Raw genomic sequence first — 21456 nt, forward strand, 5'->3', positions numbered from 1 at the left:
GATCTTTGACAGAAGTGCTGATGTCTCCGTCTGGCACAGGACTCGCCTGCAATTAAAAAAAAAATGTCTGAGGTGCATTGTTGCATCGCGCCTTAATCGCCTCAAACAAAATAACGTAACGGCGAATTACCTCGAAAAATCAGATAATTGTACTAATGAAAATTATTCCTCGACAAATTGCGATATCTTCATTGTACATTTTAACCGTTTTAACGTTTCTACCATATTGCAAATGTTAATATAAATTATGGAATAATTTCGTGATACCTAAGGTCCATGTAAAAAAAAATTGTTTCATTTTGAACTTTAGCGGGCAATTGTCTTGTAATTGTAGTATCGTAATTTCTGTGTACGAATGGTAATTTCTTGATGCTGTTTTAGCGTAACTACCTTGGTCACGTGGAGCAGGAAAATCGCGGAAACCGCCAGGACGAAAAGGAACAGCCGGAGACTCATTTCGAGGTGCGATTGCTGAAGAGGACGCCGAAGAACCACAAACGACTGATAGCAACGAGACTGGTCGAGATGGAACTACGATGCTCCCAAAGAGAGCTCCAGGTCAAAGGTCACCTGAGCTCCGTGTCGTGCATACGATTATTTAATTCTCGTGATAGTCTATCTCCACGAGACGAACGCAAAGGTCGCCATTTTGGCGCGTAAACTTGGAACTGTCCGCTCGTGCAAAGCGAGGCAATTTGGGTCATTCATGTCGGTGGAGATTAAAGGAAATCGCCGAAATTCATGCACACGTTATCCACATTTATGTATAGACCTCGGGGAGAGTCGAGCACGGAGATTTATTCGGCTTTTATTTATTTACTTATTTATTTTCCGCCGATACGCCGCGGTCATCTTTATCGCCATTTTACTTACCCCTTTTGTGGGCAGCATTTGTGTATCGGTAAATTTATTAATATTTCACTTATCCGAAGTGCTGCCATGTATTGCGACCGTCTATCAATTATTTATCGCTTCTTTATTTATTAAGTAATTTCCTCGTGATATTTAGAAGATTCGCCGGGAGTTACAAAATATCTACACGAGCGGTTCTGCACCGAGGAAAAAAATTTCATTGTACCAAAGAAAAATACTTTATTAACCCCAAGAATATTTGACTCAAAAAAATTCAATTTCTTTGGCGCAATGCAATTCTTTTTTTTTTCAGCGTGCAGGTATTGCGGTTAAGTTTGTTAAGAGTTTTATTTTTTACGCTTAAGTGGAGATGAAAAGTAAGTGAATTTTGGGATTGTTAGAGGGGACCTTACGTTTTTAGGTCTTTCCCTTTATCCGTCGTCCTCGGGGTGAGGAATGGCGGTTTTCTCGCTTCTTCGAATGGCTCTGCGCAGATCCGCCCTCGAGCCCGCGTGGAGGGTGTCGAGAATTCCCAAAAAAAGCTCCAAAATCGGCCGATGTTGGTGTCTTCGAGCTCGACGGGTCTCCAGGATCTCCTCGGAGCTGGAACTCGCCCACGGCGCGGTGACAGAAACGATAAATAGCAGATTTATAGCAATCAAAAGCCACCAAAATTTCGCCGCCATCTTGGATCCCGACAACGCATCTCCTCGCTTCTTTCCGCGTTTTCAATATACTAATCGACCTCGCGATTGTTCGAGGCCTGAAGAGCTCGGAATTATAAATTGTCGACTCAGCCATTTTTGTATTCCGACTTACGAGGGCATTCCACTCGTGTTTACGCAAATCACAGGCGAATGTTGCAAAATTCCAACGAAGGAATTATTCGTCGCAGCGACTCTTAATAAGAATAAGAGACACGGAGAGATATGTAATTATTGCCGAATAATGGGGTGAAGGAGGAATGCCAAAGCGTTCATTAAAAGTCAGCTCTTTATTAATACTAATTCCCAGTATCTCTGGGCCTACTATATACAATCTATGATAACCTACTACATTCGTTGCTAATAATTATAACTATTTACAGAGGAACGCGACTAGGTCTAAGCTCTACCAGATCGCCCAAAATGGAACCCCGGTTGATTAAATACAGTCTGATCTCGTAAGAGAAGAACCCCGAAGATGCATAGAACGCATCCTGGACACGCCGTGTCCGCATCCCCATCCAACCCCAAACGCAATGGCGATGCACGAAATTCCCGACCACACCAAAAGTGACGAACCGCAAAGATGCCGATTCAAAGAGAAAGAGAAGGTATCCACCTCGCGGAATAAATAAATATTTAAATAATGACGGTGAGACGATGACCATTAGGTGCAGCATATCGGTGGCTTCGTCGCGTTCCCGGACAAGGAAGTCTTTCGGGCCGAAGAAGTGACGTCATCTTCAGCCCTTGCAGGACGAGCAGAGGTTCTGCGGTACCAAGAGGCGGTTCTTCGGCATCGACTTCAGGGTCGAGGCTTGTGAATATTCCTCTGGTACCGTTTCCAAGAGAGGTCAGCAATTTTCATCTATCCCTTATGCACCGCACGAGCAGGGCCGGCTGAGGCTGGAAAGGTGAGAAAATTCCAGTGAAAGTTGGGCAAATGTGACGCGTGTAAACTATCGACCAGTTTAAGAAATGGAGAAGGTTGAAGGGTAAATCACCGCGGAACCTAAAACTGAAGGTTGCACGTCGGTTGATAATTTGTTGTAATTGTTTCTAGGAATCGTACCTTCCACTTGATGCTCCACTAAAGCTGGAAGACCCAACTTGGTAGGAGGTCGGAACGTAGGTGCCGGTGTAGGTGGTAGCCGGGCTCATTCCTACGGATGATTGCTGAAGAAGGTAGTAGTTCTGACCTCCGGGTAGCTGGGAGGAAGGATACTGTAAGGTGTACTGGAAGGCTGGACCACTGGGTGCGGAAGATCCTTTAATGCCTCCGAAATGTTTGTGGCCGTGCGACGAGCCGGGGCTGACGGGTGGAGATGGTGAAGGTAGAGGGTAAGGTCGAGGTGGAGGTAGGGGTAGAGGTACAGGTAGGGGTGCAGGTGCAGGTAGAGGTGCAGGTAGGGGTACAGGTGCAGGCAGAGGTAAGGGAGATATCGGGAGAGGTCCAGGTAATGGGAAATGTGGAAGGTGAGGAGGATGATGAGGAGGATGATGAGGCAGGTAAGGAGGTCGGTGTGGAGGCAGAGACGGAGGTCCACCCACAGGTGCAGGTTGAGGTGCAGGTTGAGGGGCAGGTCGAGGTGCAGATTGAGACGAACCCTGCGCCGCGGAACCAGAACTTGATAGATTATTCAACGCCGAAGATGCCGACGATGCCGCCGAAGAGGCTGCAGCCGCCGACGACGCTATGGAGTCCAGGAGGAAGCCGAAGACCGGCGAGGTCGAGGACCCCGACGATGAAGAAGCGGAGGCACTGCTCGAGGAGGAGGAGGAAGAACCAGAACCAGAGCCAGGAATTTGCGGGATGCCGGGGATACTAGGAATGCCAGGAATTTCAGGGATGCTAGGAATGCTGGGAATTCCAGGAATTTCTGGGATACCGGGGATACTGGGGATGCCAGGGAATCCAGGGATTCCAGGGATTCCGGGGATTCCAGGGACTCCGGGGACTCCGGGGACTCCAGGAACTCCAGGGACTCCAGGGACTCCAGGAATGTTCGGGAAACCTGGCAAGCCAGGGATATTTGGAAGACCTGGGAACCCAGGTTTGCCAGGAATATTAGGAAGACCTGGGAAACCGGGCTTACCAGGAAGTCCTGGTAGTCCAGGTATTCCTGGGATGTGAGGGAATCCCGGGAATCCTGGTTTGCCTGGGAGTCCCGGGAATCCTGGTTTGCCTGGGTGTCCCGGGAATCCTGGTTTGCCTGGGAATCCCGGGAATCCTGGCTTGCCTGGGATAATGGGTGGTTCAGGGGGTGGTGGTGGTGGAGGAGGTGGTGGTGGAGGAGGCGGTGGTGGAGGAGGTGGCGGAGGTGGAGGTGGTCCGCATGGCACGGAACTTCCACCTCCATAGGACGACGCCGAAGAGGATGCCGAAGCCGAAGAGGACGAAGACGCGCCAGATCCTCCTTGGGGTCCTGGGTATGACCCCTCAAACCCTGAGGAGCTCGCAGCCGCGGAAGCCGAAGCTGCCGACGATGCCGAAGAGCCCTGCGATGGCGCCGATGGACCGGAGATTTCAAGAGAACCGGAATATCCAGAAGATGCCGCACTGGAAGAAGCAGCCGAAGAAGCTGACGAGCCACCGGACGAACCTGGTTGCGGGTATGTAGGACCCTGAGGATATCCTTGGTACCCGGAGGATGACGCACTGGCGGATGCCGAAGACGATGCCGAAGAGCCAGAGGTTGGTCCATAAGGAGAGTACGACCCTTCCACCACGTCGTCGTAAGAGCCCTGGACGCTGGAAGATGCCGAAGCGGATGCCGAGGAGGAAGATCCACCAGAAGGTCCAGGGTAAGGAGCACTCGGGGCGGATCCTGGATAGGAAGCGGAAGAGCTCGAAGAGGCGGCTGCAGACGACGACGAAGAGGATCCTGAAGTTCCTGGGTAGCTTCCTCCTGGATAGGAAGGTCCAGATCCTGGGTAAGATGAGCTCGAGCCTGCAGATGCAGACGAAGATGCGGACGATCCACTCGATCCTGAAGATCCCGGTCCGGAGCAAGGCGGTTCCGGATAAGATCCTTGATAGTTGGAGGCAGAAGAACTCGAAGAAGATGCCGAGGACGATGCCGACCCACTCGGGGATCCTGACCCTGGGTAAGTACCCGAATAGTCAGAGGATGAACTCGAAGCAGACGATGCAGAGGATGACGATGATGATTCTTCAGGGCGTCCTGATCCTGGATACGGCAGCGGGAATGGCAAGGGTATCGGCAACGATATTGGCAGTTGCAGTTGCGGCGCAGATTCCCCTGATGCTGGTGCACTGCTTCCAAATCCTGAAGACGATCCACCAGGAGACGAGGGGGTCAGGAAAGGAGCGCTTAGAGGCACCGATGGCAGGGAAGGAAGCGCGGTCGGCATTGCGGCGAGAAGTGGAGTGATCGTTGAAATAAACTGTTCTATTCTTTTAGGATTCGGTGAAGATCCAGGAGATGAAGAGCCAGATCCTGATCCTGGGAATGATCCAGATCCAGGGTACGATCCAGGTCCTGTTCCTGGATACGATCCAGGTCCTGATCCTGGGTACGATCCAGGTCCTGATCCTGGATACGATCCAGGTCCTGAGCTTGGATATGATCCAGATCCAGGGTACGATCCAGGACCTGATCCCGGGTATGATCCAGATCCAGGGTACGATCCAGGTCCTGATCCTGGGAATGATCCAGATCCAGGGTACGAGCCAGGACCTGATCCCGGGTATGATCCAGATCCAGGGTACGGTCCAGGTCCTGATCCTGGGAATGATCCAGATCCTGGGTACGATCCAGATCCTGATCCTGGGTATGTTCCAGATCCTGGGTACGATCCAGGTCCAGGGTACGGGCCAAATCCTGACCCTGGATATCCTCCAGATCCCGTGCTCGGATACTCTCCGGCACCACTTGGGTAAGACTGAGATCCAGGGTACCCTCCAGCAGGAATTAACGGCTGCCCCGATCCTTTCCTAAGATGTCCATGTCCACCAGGACTCGGATACCCTGCAGAAGTAGAAGAGGCCGCCGAAGAGGCCGCCGAAGAGCTGGCCGACGACGCCCCTCCAGCTGAAGCTGCAGCTCCAGCCGAGCTGCTCGCCGAGCTACCCCTCAGGTGTGACAATCTAGAAGACCCCAACAAATCATGCAACCCTCCACTCGACTTCGAAGACGGCAACTCCAACAGTGAACTCGAAACTGGCGATGAGTTGATCACGTAGACGGGAATATTCTGCAGGCTCGAGGTCACTCCAACCGGCGAGCTGGGGAGGCTGACGAACGTAGACTGGAAGGAAGGTCCTTGAACAAAGTCCAGGCCACCCTGGCAGGTGTCAACCGCAGGTGAGACCCTCCTCAAGGCTTGCAATAGTTCCCTCGCTAATTTCACGTAATCCTCCGGCGACAGCGACTCGGTGGGCACCTCGTACTGGACAGATCCTGGAGATCCAGAGTCCGCAAAAATGGCGAAAAATTGACCGGACTTCTCCACGTCCTCCGAGCCGTCAGGGTAGGTCAATCGACTTATGGTGAGCACCTGGTACACAGCCCTGATGGGAATTCCTCGACCTGCGGGCCTGACGGTGATGGTGCCCGTGATGGCCACGTTCTGCCTTCCGGATGAGTCCACTACCGGAACCTGAATTTCCCTGACGGTGAAGAATCCTCTCTCTCCACTGTTGGATATGTACGTGCCCGTCTTCTCGGTCTCCTGAGGACCACCTCGACCGTTCAGGTAGACCACCCTGGTGATGATGTACGCCCCCGTCAGCGGGGCTCCCCCCGAAGAGGGCGAAATCGTGTAAGTTCCAGCTGTGACCAGGTTGCTGCTCGGCACGGTGATCTGCTTTTCAAGGACGGTGAACTGCCCGGAAGGAACTTGTCCAGGTCCAGATCCAGGTCGTAAAATCGAGAGTCTAGGTCGAGGCAATCGGGATCCAAATCGAGGACTGTATGCTGATCCCAAGGATGGTGATGGCGCCAGCTGGATGGTCGTAGGGCCGTATGGAGAGAAGGATGGCGAGCCATAGTTCAGGGGTCCAGGAGAGTAGGAGACCGGTCCAGGACTCTGCAGCACTGGTCCAGGACCCTGGAGAACTGGTCCAGGTCCCAGGGGAAGCGGGGACAAGCCAGGAGCGAACGGTCGGGACCCTGAAGAAGGACTTAGAAGGGAAAGTTTCGGCTTGGAGCCTAACAAAGATCCAGACAATGGAGATCCTGGTCCAGATCCCAGGGAAGGCAAGGACGGCAGTCCTCCAGGTATCAGCGACACTGGTGAAGATAGAGAAGGTAAGGACGGCAATCCTCCGGACAAAAGCGACCCTGGGGAAGCTAAAGAAGGCAAGCCTCCGGAAACCAGCGATATGGGCGATGGCAAGGACGACCCCGGCGACGTCCCTACGTCGTAAGCTGGTCCTTGAGGACCTGCTCCAAAATCCTGAGGACCGGGGGAGGAGTCTCCAGAACCCAGACCCTTTCCGCCCTTTCTGCCCAGTCCAGAGCCCTTGTTCTTTCCGGCGTGGAGGAGCTCCTTCGATCCCTTCAGGATGTTCTGCAGGACGTCAGGCTCGTAGTTAAAGATATTGGAAAGCGCAGCCAAGTCGGAGATGTCCGTGATGTCGGCGAGGTTCGTGATATCGGTGGAGTCGGAACCGGGCAGACCAACGCTACCTCCGAAGGTCTTGCGGAGGTTGGAGATAGTTGTGGCCACGCAGTGCATCAGCATCTTGAACTCCTGGACCACGCTCTCCATCTTGTCGACCTGGGAACCGCCGCCGTCTTCGTAGGATCCTCCATCGGAGTCGCATGGAGGTGGAGGCGGTGGAGGCGGCGGAGGTGGTGGAGGTGGCGGAGGTGGCGGAGGTGGTGGAGGTTCGCTACACGGTGGAGGTGGCGGTGGTGGCGGTGGTGGCGGTGGTGGCGGTGGAGGTTGATGCGGACACGGACTCGTAACAGCGGTACTCGCCGCTGCACTGGAAGCTGCGGTGGACCCAAAGCCGGAAGCTGCACCAGTAGCGATTCCAAGACTCGATCCAAAGCCTTCTAACCCAGCAGTGGTGAAACCGGAAGTGACGGTGTCGAAGATTCCCTCGGTGCCGAACGAAATCGGGACCTGCTCCACTGGCAGGGTGCTCTCCTGGTGCTTTCCAAATGCGAGCGGCAAGGCCGAGGTCAGGCCTCCCGACTTCCCAAGATGGCGTTTATTCAACGTCGGGGGTTCCAACTGCAAGAGATCAGACAATCCAATCCACACCGGTGTTCTCGTTACGATCATCAACGTCCTCTACGCGATCAACCCCACGCAGGGACTCAGCCCGCGCACCTGCAGCCTGCCCCGGAACAGGTTCGAGAATAGTGCGACTGCGCATTTCCATAGATTCGTGAGCCGGCCCGCGTTAGTACGAGGTGGTAACAAAGATGGCGCCGCCGTCGTCGGCTCGTCGCGCCGAGGCCTAAAAAGGTCGCTCGCATTTTCGGCCGGATCCGTCTCCATGGAAACGCTGGGCGTCCAGAGTAGGTCGAATACCTCGCGGTAGGTTGGCGCGACCGTGGTCATTACCTGTGCGTAGCTTCTCCTCCGCTTGGCGGCGCTGGCCGCGGCACTGGCCGCACTCGATGCCGCGGTACTTCCCTCTCCTGCCGCGCTGGCCGCACTAGCGGCACTGGCGGCGCTGCTGGCGCTCGTAGAACCGGTCTCCCCACCCCAGCTCTCCGTTGCGCACTGCGACTGGTCCGTGGGTGTCGGTGGTGGGGAGGGCTGCGCGGTGATTGGCTGAGGCGGCAGCGGTGGTAGGGGTAGACTTGGCGTCACGGGTGGTAGTGGGGAGCTGCCCTTCAGTTTCAACAGTTTCCCGCCGCTCTTCGGGGTGGACGGTGCAGGAGCGGCGGGAACCGCAGGTACCACAGGTACCACAGGAGCCGCAGGTATCACAGGAATCGCAGGAGCTGCAGGTTGCGGCGGCGCAATCGGAGCCTGCGACCCTGGTAAGCCGCTCACGATATTCCCTACGTTCATCAGCGACTTAAACCAGTCCTTGGAGGCTTCTCTTCTAGCGGTGTCCGCCCTCTCCGAGGTCCATTCTTCCCAGGCCATCATGGGGTCCAGGTTCGTTCCCTGGGATAATTTGGTAATGTGCTCGGATCCCTCCTCGGGCAGCCTCTTCTGTCGCCTCTGGATGGTTCCTCCTTCGTCATCCTCAGGGAAAATTAACGCTTCTCTTTGGATTTCAGGACTCTTCTCGGCGGCCTCGGACTGGAGATCCTTGATCTCGGATGAATATCCTTGCTGGATGCAAGGCGACGAGATCAGGACCAGGAGTATCGCTGCTGCACCGCGGTGCACCGCCGTTGCGGATGCACCTCCGCTTGCACACCTCATGGTGGAGAGCTGGATTCGTTGGTCTCGACTGAGGTCCCCGGCTTCATATACCTTGAAGACCCTCGCCTTGGCGAGAGATTCGGCACGGACGATCGTGACGATTGCGACAACATCGCTGATTGTTGATCTTGATAGACCTTAATGACTAATTATCTCTGCTTACTGTCAGCAGATCTCCATTGATTACTCTCCTGTGTCCCCGGGAGGTCGTGACCGTCGCTGTGCCCAGAAGATGCCCAAATCGTGATTCCGATTTTGGTGACAAGATCAACATCGAGATGGACTCCAGGGTGGCGAAGACTCGATGTCCCCGTGTTTGCGATAATTAAAAAAAAATGCGTGAAGGATTTTTTGTTAATTAAGATACTTAGGAAATTATTTCAAATGTGTTAAGGAGTTATGTAGGAAATGATTTCAAATTTTGAGGTCCTGAGCGACGAATTTTCAGTTTCTGCGACCGGTCTTGTGCACAGCAATTTTATAAAGGCTAACTGCAAAGGGTTCGTTCTTGGGATTTTTATTAATATTATTGTTCTTGGGGGATTTGGCAAATTTGAGGTATTGAGAAAATCAGGGGTTGTTAAGTCGTCGAATTTATTGAATATGTGGCAGTCCATTTATTGGCAGGTCGATCGATGAATTGATCAATTAATGTAGATCGAACAATCAATATTATGTCTGTCGCTAATTCCGGCATTGTTGACGGGGCGAGGAACAACCACGATTGAATAATAAACAAACACCGGATCTGCAACGGAAGTCCTGCCAGCTCGACTTGGATTATGTCAATTCGAATCGTTTATCCTAATAATCATTATTCATTGTTAAGATCCCTCGGCTTGACTTCTCGAAAGTTAAGGATTACCGTCTTAAGTCTAATTAATAATAACTTAGGAGATGAAAAATTCGGCAGAGGTGTAAATTAACAGTTTTATTTGTATCTCGTTTTCTTGTACAACAATTAGTATAGAGGAAATATCCGCGATATCAGCGGTGCCATAATTTTCAACCACCTTTAATGTATATTTTGGTTGAATGACGACGGCAATTGTTTAAGGTGATATGCAAGTAGCATCTGAGAGGTCGAACGTTTATGAAACTTTTCTCCGAAGTCGAGGCACCGATTCAATTGAGATTTTACAACTTGAATAAAAATGTCCTAAGGAAGGTCCCAACATTTTATTTTTTGCAGCAAAAAAATCTAACCGGAAAGCTTAAAATAAAAGGGAAGTTTCATGGGCATGAGGATTTTCCTTAGGGCCTCCATATTCACGTTTTAAAATGAAAAACGATTCGGCCAAACTCAGTTCGGGGAAAATGTCATTATTGAGATTGACACCACTTTCATGTCACCTTAAAATCAACGCCAGCGGTGGAATTATAATTGTTACATTTTACAATTTCATTGCAGGGTTAATAACAGAAGGGGACAACTCGTTCCCTGGGGGCTGGAGGAGGCACGGAATCCGCTGGGATGAGGAACCTGTCGATGACCGGGGATAATCCTGGCAGAAGTGGAGGTGGAGGCGGCGGAAGATACGAAAGAGGCGTCTGGACGTCGAAAGGAAGATGGCAGCCTCCTGGAGGTAGGAGAGGCTCCGCAACTCCTGGCTGCACCTTCACCGAGTAGTCAATGGCGAACCTGAGGGAAAAGGTTTTAAATAAATGTATTACAATGCTACCGACTGAAATTAATGTATTACAATACTACTGAAACTGAAAAATCTTACGGCTTCGCAGGCGCCAACCTGGGGATGGAAGTCTGCACGCCGACGTCGAACATTCTGAACCCCGGAATCCCGGGGGTTCTACTTATCGGTCGCTGTACTTGGACTCCGTAATCCCTCCCCACCAAAGGATCTGGCTTTGGAAGCGGAAGAGCCGTTAAAGGAGTTTGCACTTGGACGGAATATTGCGAGCCGAAGTTTACAGGTGCCGAAGGTGCATCTTGAACGCAGTAAGAAAAGTCGCCCAAGGAACCGTCGGGTGCAGCGGGTTTAAACGGCACCAGAGGCATCTGCAAGAAGAGGATTCGATCTCAGTAAATTCATTGTTAAAGCGAAATGACAAAGTACCTAGTTATGCATCTAGATGTGCGGTGTAAAGTGGAATCGACCAACGAAAAAAAAAAAAGAGAAATTTGTTTGATGTCGAGATGCGTTGTCAAAACACGAACGTGGATGCACGGCAAACACGCGGCGGGATAAACGCAGGATCGAGATGTGATAAGCAATATTTGGAGATAACGACTCGAGGATTCGCCTCGTACGTTTGTTGAGTATTATAAACTATTGTTAATCTCAGCGAATATGGCGAGGTAGAGAAAATTTAAAGTCACGCGACGAGGTCACTTAATCGTACCCCGTGTACATTTTCGTCGTTATGTAAAATTGTCACATTTAACGCTAGATTTTAATGATTTTAAATAGCTACAAAATGTGAAGGCGGTTGTATTAATTACGGGGACATGTTTTAGGGCTGCGGGAAAAATCCCCTTCCTACCTGGACTTCATAGGGCAAGTGCTGGACCCCAGGGTGCGGATTCCCGTAGGTGATGATCTCCGGCAGACAATTAATGGACCCCGCTTTGCAACAATTCTTCAAAAAATTGCAACAAATCAAGACAAGGGCTGGGACCAGCAAGGAGCCCAAGGAAGGTCTCATCGTGCGCGAAATTTTCCTGCAAAACTGCCCCAGGGCTCGCCGTGCTCTAGATATAGACGCGACATGTTCACATCCTCGACTTCCTGTTTACAGGACGAATTCGGAGTGGAGTTACCGTTTACCACTTCCGACGCATCAAGCAGGGCGAGATTGTTGTGCATTGCGTAATTTATGCCACGAGCCAGTTTCATTAACTTCCTCTCGTGATCCGAGAACTGCACCTCTCGACGAGGCCGAAGAATGCACCCACTGACCTTGTGCAACTTCCTCTCTTTACTCTTTTTTTTTTTCATCTCTACTTTGCGAGGCGATGTGGCCATTGGTTCTCTTAATTTTATATAAGCCATTAATTGTTAATTATTCATTCGTAAAAAAAGCGTGTCGTCAGAGGTATCTTCATGAAACTCTTCTCCGTGTACCGTGTGTGTGTGCCGAATCAAACTTGACAATGTGAATATGGAGGCTGTGAGGAAGGTCCTGAAACCCGTGAGACTTCAATTTTAAGACAATTTATTTATAGCTATTTTCAAGAATTTTAATAAGAAATTAAATTTCGGGAGTTTCAGGACCATTAGGGTCTCCTTATTCATGCGGTGAAATCTGAAAGAAATTGGTACATCCAATTAGGAGGAAATTTTCATGAACGATTCACTCTTAAGATGCCACTTTCACATCCCCTTAAGGGGGAGAACATCGAAATCTTAAACCACTGCCGCTTCTCAAAATGCATTCCTCTTGAGTGTCTCGTCACTGAAAACGCAGTTTGGAGATACAAGAATGTAAGGAAAAATTTATTGTTTGCCAATCCATGTTATGCGACATCGCGACGGGAACATTATGTGAACAGCGAAACAAAGCGAGGCATTTTACGGGGTAAACAGACGGCGGTTTGCGACGTTTTCTGAGGAACGTTGTCAAATATTTCGTTTTCGAGGACGTGGAATCTTTTATTGGGAGTTCCAAGTGTCCTTTAAACCGCCGTGGGAATTATTTCCTCGGGCACGCGGCGATTAATCGTAAAATGTTTACGCAAAAGCTTAGTAACTCTTCCGACTTCTTCGGGATCTGTCCGACTCGTCCACCTCGTACAGGGCGTTCCATTTCCTGACGATGCTTCTGGTCCTGTCCGAGATGAAACTATCCACTTGGCCGAGCACGTTGACGAACTGAATCATTTTTTCGAAATTCCTGTTGATCCTCTCGGCACGTTCCAGCTCGGTTTCCTCTTTTTTCGCCGGCAAAGTAAGAGATGGTTTGGCGCTCTTCGCGTCGGTTTTTATCTCTTGTTGGGCCAGGAGATTCGAAACCTTCTCCAAAAGGACTTTGTGTTCCTTCGTGAACTCCTCGGCGAATGCCTAGCTCGAGGGAGACCAAATGCGCGGTTAAATTTTATTTTAAACATTATTTTACATGCCTCGGATTTTATTTTAAACATTCACGTACCAGAAACGATGTCCAGAATAGCAAATAAATGATCGCCCTTGCGGAGGATGTCATTCCGTATGTGACACTTGTTCAATCTTCCACCAATCCGTACTTTCTGACACACCGAGCCGAGTTTTGCTCGGCCAAGTTGATTTATTGGGCCATAGAGAGAAAAACGCAGCGTCAGTTGAATATGTAATCCGGTGAGCTAACCGAGGGCACGTAACCTGCATCGATATTATTCGGAGAAGAGGACGCCGCCATCTTAATTCATAAAATTCATAAAAAGTCGCAAGAAAAAAATATTCCACTACGTAATAAATGCTACACTGAGAAGAAAAAGACTGTTCACTGGGCCAGAGAATTATTTCTTCGACCGGTACCAAAGGAATAGTTTGATAATTCAAAGAATTATTCTTTAAATAACCAATGTATTTCTTTGGTTTGATGAATGTTTATTCTCGGTGCGCGAAAATAAGGAACGTGGTATTTTCCTTTCTCTCACGTTCAACGATCAGACGAGTTTATTTAATTAATCCACCGGAGTACTCGTTCTCTCTTGAAGATTACAATACAGTCGGACGGGTCTAGTGCTATATTTGTCTTTGATATTGCATGATTTCGCCTAGTCCGAGTCCCTGTTTCATACTTTAAGTGTGTACGTGCAATTACTAAATGACCACGAGGGGGTCACTTGCATTGCTGTAACGGATGCACAGAATTTCTGGACCTCGAGTTCGTTTAATGGTTCATGTGATTCAAAGGCATCTGTGGCACGTATTTCATGCTGGGCCGGAACTTGTACTGGGCACACAACCGATTGGACACGGAAGTCTCATATCCATTTCTGAAATAAAATAAAAAATCAACGCCCGAAGAGATTTAAAAAAAAAAAGTGATAATTTAAAACAGTTTCAGGGAACCTTTGCCATTCGGAGCAGGGACGTCTCTCCTCGAAACAGGTGATCTGGATGACGTTGAAGAAGAGCGCTCCCAGGGTGTTCGCCACCTGGGTGTTCAAATTTTGCAGACAAGTTCTCAGCTTCGTGTCGCACTCGCAGTGAGACCTCGTAAACGGGGAATTGTTGCAGATCCCATCGATGCACTGGTAAGGCCCGATAATTTTTGGACAATGATCGTGCTCCCTGCAGCAGGCGTCTTCCCTGACGTGGTACCCGAGCTCGTCGTAAGACCTTGCCGTGTTCCCAGGTCCGCACCATTTGGTCCCAGGGTAGATCAGTCCGCTGCCTGGAGCCTGGTTCTGGAAAATGAATATTTATCAGATTTTTTTTTCAGCCCCGTGAACTCCTTTTCGGGGTCCTCTTCCTCGGGACGAGCTGCGGCGACCGCGGGGAAAATGATCATTTCATGGCTTGGTGTAAACGTGAAGAGGTAACAGTGAGTATCTTAAGCTTCCCTTGAAATCTTTACCTAATCCGAATTTATGAATTACCTTCCCTTTGTCTCGAGAGGCTTTGCAGGTCTCCTCGAGGTCGGCCACGAGGATGCTGTTCATCTGGCGAACCCTCGTGGGCTCGGCTCCGTGCACCATCTTCTGGATGACGCCTCTGTCCGTATAAAGTGCACAGAACGGTGCATCTGCATTCAGCTCCACCATCCTGGACATCGTCGTGTCGGTGACCAGGACCCCGGACTGGGCAGCTTTGCAGGAAAGTGCAAACACCATCAGCAGGACCTGGACCACGCACTCGGCGGTCGCCATCTAATTTCCACATAAAACTGTTAAACATTTGCCAACAGTCCCGAGGACCTTCTACCTACACCTCAGGCGAGGTCTATTCATATTTTTAAAGAGACTGCAACTCCGTAACTCGTTCCACTTTATTTATTTATTTTTTACTTTCTTTTAGCGAAGGCACTTTAATCTCGTTTAACGTCAGCCCTGGAGAGCGGTGGATCAGGGAATGATTATATCCTTATTAACGCGATTGACCTCACATTCTGACCTCTGAAATGGTCCTGACCTCCCGGCTGTCAGGCCACGGTGTTCCTCCACTGGTCCTATTGTCACCAGTCGGTGTTGTAACGATAGGGCTGATAGTGACAACGAGGGACGACAGGATACTGATGTTCCTGCACGTATGCGGCGATGATATACGGTAGTTAGACTAGATAGGTACAGTTCCAGACATCGAAGACGGGACTCGATTGCGAGCCTTCGGCGGTTTCGCAATATCTGGACCACCTGAGTCCGCAGTCCCTCTTCTATAAAAGAAAAAAAAATATACATCAGCGATCAAGACACAATAATATCGCACAATAAAGATCTTAACATGTCCGCGGCACAGCTCATAAAAAGCGAGCAACTACAAAATTCTAAATCAAGGTATTAGCTCAGGTAATCCCGTACTCACATTTCTACCGAGAGTCATGCTCCGCATTTATCTCCCGTGTTTATATTTATATGCGCAACTTGGATTGATTTTTTTTCTGCAGATGCGCAGAAATTGCACGCAGCATTTTGGGAGCCGATCCTGCATCTGCAAGAAAGGGTTCGCTGGAAGTAATGTCTCGGGGTGTACATCTATTCATGGAGATAATAATCGTGATTGAGGGTGATCCGGTGTGTCGAGCCAGAATGCGTCAGCCTGAAAACATTATGATTGAGGCCTTTATGTTTGCAGAACCTTTCAAACCGAGTTGCAGTCTACTATATCTACTCCTAATGCGGCAATTTATACTTAGCCCCAACTTGCTCGAGCCACTTTCCATGGTTTATTTCAGTCCCAGGCATTTGCATGACAATATTTCAGGATCACCGAATGTAGGAGAGGACTCAAGGACTTTTTCCATGGAAATATCATGGACCACGACCTAGATATGACTAAATATACTTTTGAATGAAAAGTCTCTGTACTCGTATGAAGGTATTAGACCTTCTACCGCATCCCCTAGCTTGAGAAACGGTGAAAATCGAGAATTTATACAATTTTAAAGAGATTTTTCAGGTGTTCTCGTGGTTGCGAAAGAAGCTGTGCGGTAGAGGTGCGCGGTAGCACGTGGCGGGCGCCCACGTGACTTGGGCATTCAAACGACGCGGTCGCCATGGCAACCAAGGACGCGTTCCTCGAGAAATTGCGATTTATTCCATAAACAGCTGATAGAAATTGACAGGATCTTAAGATTAGAGGAACGGATATCCAGGTGGTTGAGTTTCATGGTACACTAGGTTATAGGCTAGAATTTATTGATGATCGATGGTTTCACAGTTTTTATCGCGGAATTATAAGAAATATATCAACAATATATTTAATTACTCTGTCAGTGTACATGGTAATTGGTGTCACAACAATGTCACGAAGATTACTGCCGTCTGAGAAGCCTCAATGGAAGGTGCAATGTTTTCTACGAACCGAATTTATTACTCCGTTAGATCCTTCGACTGTATACACTCTAAAAGCTGAAATTCCTATTCTACTGATTTCCTTGTTTATCTGTTTATTCATTAATTCATTAGGATGTTAGAGTTGACAGTACCTATCGTTTATTTAATTCGTTCTATCGCAATTAACTAAATCTTCAAAATATTTCATTGCTTTCTGCATCAATAACTTTCAGGGCTGCAGCACGGTGTCGAGGAATTTCTTGATGTCCCGCATTTCCTGGAACGAAGGAGAAGCCAATTATTAACCCGGTTGCCTGATCTACGGGGGATTTTTAATTAACGGTGTCAACTTACCTCTTCGCTCGACGTGTGCATCATTCCCTGATAAGACTTAAACTCCGCCTTCGTCATGAATTGTTTCAGAAGAAACGCGGTCATCTGTCCCCACTTATATGGTACAAGAGGATCGCAGTTGCCGTGGCACTGAAGCAGAGGTGTATTCCTATTGCCTATTGCCTCCTGTTAAACAAACTGCAATGAATTCATGAAAAATGTAGCAGGGCATCCTACAACATATGTGCAGAACTTCCACGGAATTCAGTCTTCACCTTTGTGTATGATTTTTGAGTCCCTTAATCTGTAACATAACCTAACATGTCATTTACCGCAGGGAATTTTTGATGCAATGGCAGCCACGCTGACAGAGCTATGACACCTGCCAAAGGCTCAGGGAATGTGAGAGCGCTGAACATCGCCAATGCACCTCCTTGACTAAATCCACCAAGGACAATTCGTGATGTCGGAATGCCTCCTGCCACTTCGTCAGCTATTAACGAGTGAGCCATCTCCGCGGCTTTGCGAATTCCCTCCTCGTCTTCGGGGCCACTTGGATCCAAGGTGCGCAAGTCAAACCTGTTTCGATAAGCCAATATAAATCTAAGAACAACTGCTGAAGCCTAAAGTTACTTTTTTCTATTTTTTGCTCGTCGGTACTTATTCTCATTTGCATTGAGGTAATGAAAGTATGAAAAATAGAAACGCAACAGGGGGACAACAATGCAAGCAAGAAAAAAGTAGTCGAGTCTCAGCTCTTTTGGCACTGGAGAACCTTGTTAGCACTTCCATCGTTAATTGGAGGATTCTCGCTTGAACGATATTATGAAGAGACAGAGGGCGAATTAATAAATTCTTGTGGTCAAAAGGGATGAGCTCGTTATTACCCTTTCTTCTATTTTTAATTCGGGACAAGTTATAGAGGCAGGGCATCGATTTCATGTAGCTTACTAGGCAATGGCATTCATTGCTGTTTCTATTAATGGGAAAATTGGAAGACTTACCAGGACGGCATTCTGAACCCAGCATTCAAAGTAACTGGCATCACAGGACTGAAATAAATTAAGCATGGCTTTTAACATTTTTAATGATAAATGATTAATTAGTTACTAGTGATTTATGTAAATAATTTTACATACGCAGTTGGGCACACCACCTTTGTGTGAGGAGATCGCACTTCGGCCATAGAACTGGCCCAGCCATGTCTGCAAGGAAAGTGCGATTAGAAACACATTGTATAAAAATACTTTTACCGTCCTGTGCAAAAATATACATCTTACCCAGTATCACCAAGCCCATGGAAGAAAATAAGCTGGAAGCATAACGAGTTTTGTTAAGCTCATGGAGATTTTTTTCTCCTTGTGCGATTACAGTAGGTATAGTCTTCTACACGCATATATCTGATATTCGTCGGAGAGATGTATCAATAAAAATCGACACTTCTGGCAGAGCAAGAAATTATTATTATTATAATGTTTCCGCTCTACCATTTAAGAAGATATTACTGTGCAAACAAGATAACTTCGGTTACATAAGACATTTCCACATTATTACATGTAGGAGTCAACTTGACCCGAGCAGATCTGGTTAATGGTTAACTGTTTATAAACAGCAGATAAGAATATTAAAAAGATTAGTAATACGGACCACCGGACCACCGGTCATGACACGTATTATTTCTTCATTCTCTTACGATTTCTAATCAAAATTACATCCTACCTTGACGCAATAGTATATAAAAGCAAGGATCTACTGAACTTTTTCATTTCTTTTTTCAATTTTGGTTTTAAATTCACGGACTGAGTAAGAATAATACTTTAATGAACTTCATCCCCCATAGCGTCACTTAGAAATGCGATACTTATCAATTTAATGTTTTGTAGCACATAGTGATCGAAACTTTGTCCATATTAATATTTTTGATTTTTGATTTTATATTATCTTCGAAATTGTAAACATCCAAAACAACCAGAAACTCTACTTTTGCTTAGTACCAAAGGTAAATCCATTTAGTATTAATATTCTTTCAGTTAAGCTTGTTAGGTACAGGTTGTCATTCATGACATTTTAATAGCTAACACACAAGGTTCAACGGGCAACTATTTAACTCCTAGGTTAGACCTCTGCATAAAATTGCACACATCGATTTAATTTGACGAACTGATCTCAAATATGGAAACAACAACCAGCAATAACGATGGATCGTGCTCTTGAATTTTGCTGTACGTGATGACATTCATCAAAGTATCATCCTGTTCGTGGCATCAGAACGGCCTAAATGATCATTGTCAATAGTGCCCGATGGTGACATAAAGTTCCAGTATAATCCCATTTTCTGAAAATGTTGCCAGGGAGGATTTTCAGCGACATTTATAATGTGTCATTATAAATAGTCAAACGTAAGGTTATGTATTAACTTTGAGTGGTGTGACACACTTACCGTAGCAGTGTGTTTCGTAGTCGCAGGTATCACCACAGGGGCTGCCATTTCGCAACACTTTCTTCGAAGGGCGCAAAAGGGCCGAGGGATTAAATTTTTTAGCAAAATCTTGACTTTGTCCCAAAATCTATCATCAAACTTGGATTTTAATCTAAATAAGCGAGGGCGAAAATTAATGGTAGTTGGCCTGACAACTGATAGATGGCGATAGCGTGAAAACGCAGAGAAAAACCACGTGTTCGACGTGAGCGGGCTCTTGACGAGTTTGATCGTTAATTAAAGGCTTGTTTACAATTTTTGGAAGGTTTCTATTTTTTCGAGTTACACGGTAAGCTGTGGTCTCCTAAATCCGGGATTTAACGGGTCAGGGCGTTTATTACGTATATCTGACGAGAGCGCTCACTTCTCGCACTTTCATCTCACATGGGTTTATTCGCCGAATTACGTATTCGCTATTATGAAGGACAAGATCACTAGCACTTCCGGTCTAGTAATATTGAAATAAAGGTACATACCTTGGATAAAGGTACATAACCAGGATTTCGTAAAGTAGCCAATCGGAAACGCGTTTCATAAGAATGTACCAATTATTTACTCCCGCTGATTTCAAAATGGCGGACGCAATGACAGGTTCATTGATGGACGAGCAATGACACACCTTTATTTTCGTGTCTTGCTCATTGCCCACGTTCCCGCGATGTAAATATCTGGACACGGAAGTTTGTGAAAAAAAGAGGATTAGGTATTTGAGCGCAAAGAAACTCCAATTTCAAGTATTATCGAGAATTCCATGTGACTCGCAAGTGTGCCACGGTGCTTGCTGGAGAGGAGACATGTGCATTTTTGACATTCCCGAAATTCAATTGATACATATTTTCTAAAATAAATCATGGCTGAGGCGGCTGCCAAAAGGGAGGCCAGGAAACGGCGAATTCTGGAAAACTCGGAAAATCGACTTCAACGAATTAGATCCAATTGCGAAGGCAATAATTATGAAGGTGAATTTTTTACTAACCATTTGTTTACAAACATGCCTAACCCAACTTCAGCACTGACAATGTTTCCACATTTTATTTCACACACTATTTGCCTTAATACTATGATCTGCATTTGCACAAAGCTGAGGAATATTTATCTTAAATATTTATACCTTCAGGAGTGTCAAACGACGTATTCCATGGATACGTTCAGTCGGGTAACTCTAAATTACAATGTAAAGGGTTGTCAGTTTTGGATGCAGTTAACGGGAAAGAATGTGCCGGTTCTTTGATCGATGGTGAGTTTTAAATATTTTCATATTTCATTCATTTGATATGACGTGGAAGTATTTCTATTATAGGTATAGATTCGGATCTAGATGGGCAATATTTTGGGTCCGATACATTTGTAGATAACAAAGAAACGAGTTTCTCCCAAAGTTCGGTGCCTCACAGGTTCCAAAACCACAGAACAATGCGAGATGACACATACATAGACGGTCCGCAATATCATTTAACTTCAGAAAGTCAAGCTAATTCGCTTGCATTCGTTGGCCAATGTTACGACAATGGAAGTCAGAATGATTTAAAAGAACCAACAGTCAATATTTCGCTGCTATACTTATTGAGGAGCCAGATGATATACATACTACTTGCTGCTATTGCAAATGTACTATTACTGTCAAAGCTGGATGATTCATTTGGGATGGTAAGACACAAGATTAACAAAAGAAATTGATTTAGCTTTAAAACATTTTTAAATGTAATGATTTTTTTTCAGACTATTGTAATACCATATTTTGTAACGGCTTTGGGTCAATTATTAATACACGATCGTAATCAAGAAAGTTATGAAGGCAAGCTTCTTGTGGCTGCTCTCATCCTATGTAATGTAAAACCTGATCTTATTTATAGGATAAAGGCATTATTAACACTCGTCCGCAGAATTCTGGAAAACTTTGCTATATATATCTTTAGTTTTGTATTAATACGTAGCATCATCGCCAAATATTGGTATGACTTTGGCACTGTACTTTATGTGAATCAGGAAGATAAATATCCAGTCGATACATAGGCAGAAGAAATTTATCTCAATAATAATGTACACATTTTGTGAAAGTGTTTATTGATTGTTTTTATTTCTGCCGCTGGGCTAAATAATGTTACGTTTGACTGTTTTTCTTATTGCCAGCTTATGATGCAGGGTGAGCTAAAATTACCGCCATTCCTTTGACCAGCGTGATATCGTGTGAAAGATTGAATAAAAATGTTTCTTTAAAAAATATAGGACCGACAACTGACTATCTTTGTTCAACAATTCCTGTCATACTTTCTAAGGGAAATAATCGAGTT

General features: G+C 47.0%; 6 protein-coding genes across 8 annotated transcripts; 1 reads left to right on the plus strand and 5 right to left on the minus strand.

Moving 5' to 3' along the window:
- Nucleotides 1-1827: 1827 nt before the first annotated feature.
- Nucleotides 1828-8924, minus strand: LOC105698517 (nascent polypeptide-associated complex subunit alpha, muscle-specific form). The gene is made up of 3 exons (XM_012422831.2): nt 8100-8924; nt 2629-7763; nt 1828-2462 (listed from the first exon to the last, which is right to left on the minus strand). Exons 1-3 carry the CDS (start codon nt 8916-8918, stop codon nt 2432-2434), a joined length of 5985 nt encoding a protein of 1994 aa, XP_012278254.2. The 5' UTR covers nt 8919-8924; the 3' UTR covers nt 1828-2431.
- Nucleotides 8925-10297: 1373 nt separating this feature from the next.
- Nucleotides 10298-11707, minus strand: LOC105698520 (zyxin). Its single transcript, XM_012422834.2, has 3 exons — nt 11421-11707; nt 10649-10935; nt 10298-10560 (listed from the first exon to the last, which is right to left on the minus strand). The coding sequence occupies exons 1-3, from the start codon at nt 11580-11582 to the stop codon at nt 10332-10334; spliced, it is 678 nt and encodes a 225-aa protein (XP_012278257.1). The 5' UTR covers nt 11583-11707; the 3' UTR covers nt 10298-10331.
- A 653-nt stretch (nt 11708-12360) lies between these two features.
- On the minus strand, nt 12361-13344 carry LOC105698522. The gene is made up of 2 exons (XM_012422836.1): nt 13026-13344; nt 12361-12937 (listed from the first exon to the last, which is right to left on the minus strand). The coding sequence occupies exons 1-2, from the start codon at nt 13077-13079 to the stop codon at nt 12620-12622; spliced, it is 372 nt and encodes a 123-aa protein (XP_012278259.1). The 5' UTR covers nt 13080-13344; the 3' UTR covers nt 12361-12619.
- Nucleotides 13345-13513: 169 nt separating this feature from the next.
- Nucleotides 13514-15796, minus strand: LOC105698481 (acidic phospholipase A2 PA4). 3 transcript variants are annotated; one of them, XM_012422773.2, is made up of 5 exons: nt 15383-15796; nt 14967-15233; nt 14461-14730; nt 13931-14268; nt 13514-13854 (listed from the first exon to the last, which is right to left on the minus strand). In XM_012422773.2, exons 3-5 carry the CDS (start codon nt 14728-14730, stop codon nt 13749-13751), a joined length of 714 nt encoding a protein of 237 aa, XP_012278196.1. In that variant the 5' UTR covers nt 14967-15233; nt 15383-15796; the 3' UTR covers nt 13514-13748. The 3 variants fall into 3 exon arrangements, with proteins under 3 accessions (XP_012278196.1, XP_012278194.1, XP_012278195.1); XM_012422771.2 differs by having other exon boundaries at nt 14975-15233; nt 15383-15794; XM_012422772.2 differs by lacking the exon at nt 15383-15796 and having other exon boundaries at nt 14975-15300.
- A 402-nt stretch (nt 15797-16198) lies between these two features.
- On the minus strand, nt 16199-19332 carry LOC105698570 (acyl-protein thioesterase 1). The gene is made up of 7 exons (XM_012422922.1): nt 19127-19332; nt 17967-17998; nt 17826-17891; nt 17691-17738; nt 17019-17265; nt 16708-16872; nt 16199-16630 (listed from the first exon to the last, which is right to left on the minus strand). The coding sequence occupies exons 1-7, from the start codon at nt 19172-19174 to the stop codon at nt 16583-16585; spliced, it is 654 nt and encodes a 217-aa protein (XP_012278345.1). The 5' UTR covers nt 19175-19332; the 3' UTR covers nt 16199-16582.
- A 434-nt stretch (nt 19333-19766) lies between these two features.
- LOC105698489 lies at nt 19767-21388 on the plus strand. Its single transcript, XM_012422786.2, has 4 exons — nt 19767-20124; nt 20283-20402; nt 20466-20812; nt 20885-21388. Exons 1-4 carry the CDS (start codon nt 20016-20018, stop codon nt 21176-21178), a joined length of 870 nt encoding a protein of 289 aa, XP_012278209.1. The 5' UTR covers nt 19767-20015; the 3' UTR covers nt 21179-21388.
- Nucleotides 21389-21456: the final 68 nt, after the last annotated feature.

Source organism: Orussus abietinus, unplaced genomic scaffold (assembly GCF_000612105.2).
Source record: "Orussus abietinus isolate OABI.00-Male unplaced genomic scaffold, Oabi_2.0 scaffold58, whole genome shotgun sequence".
Taxonomy (NCBI): Eukaryota; Metazoa; Arthropoda; class Insecta; order Hymenoptera; family Orussidae; genus Orussus; species Orussus abietinus.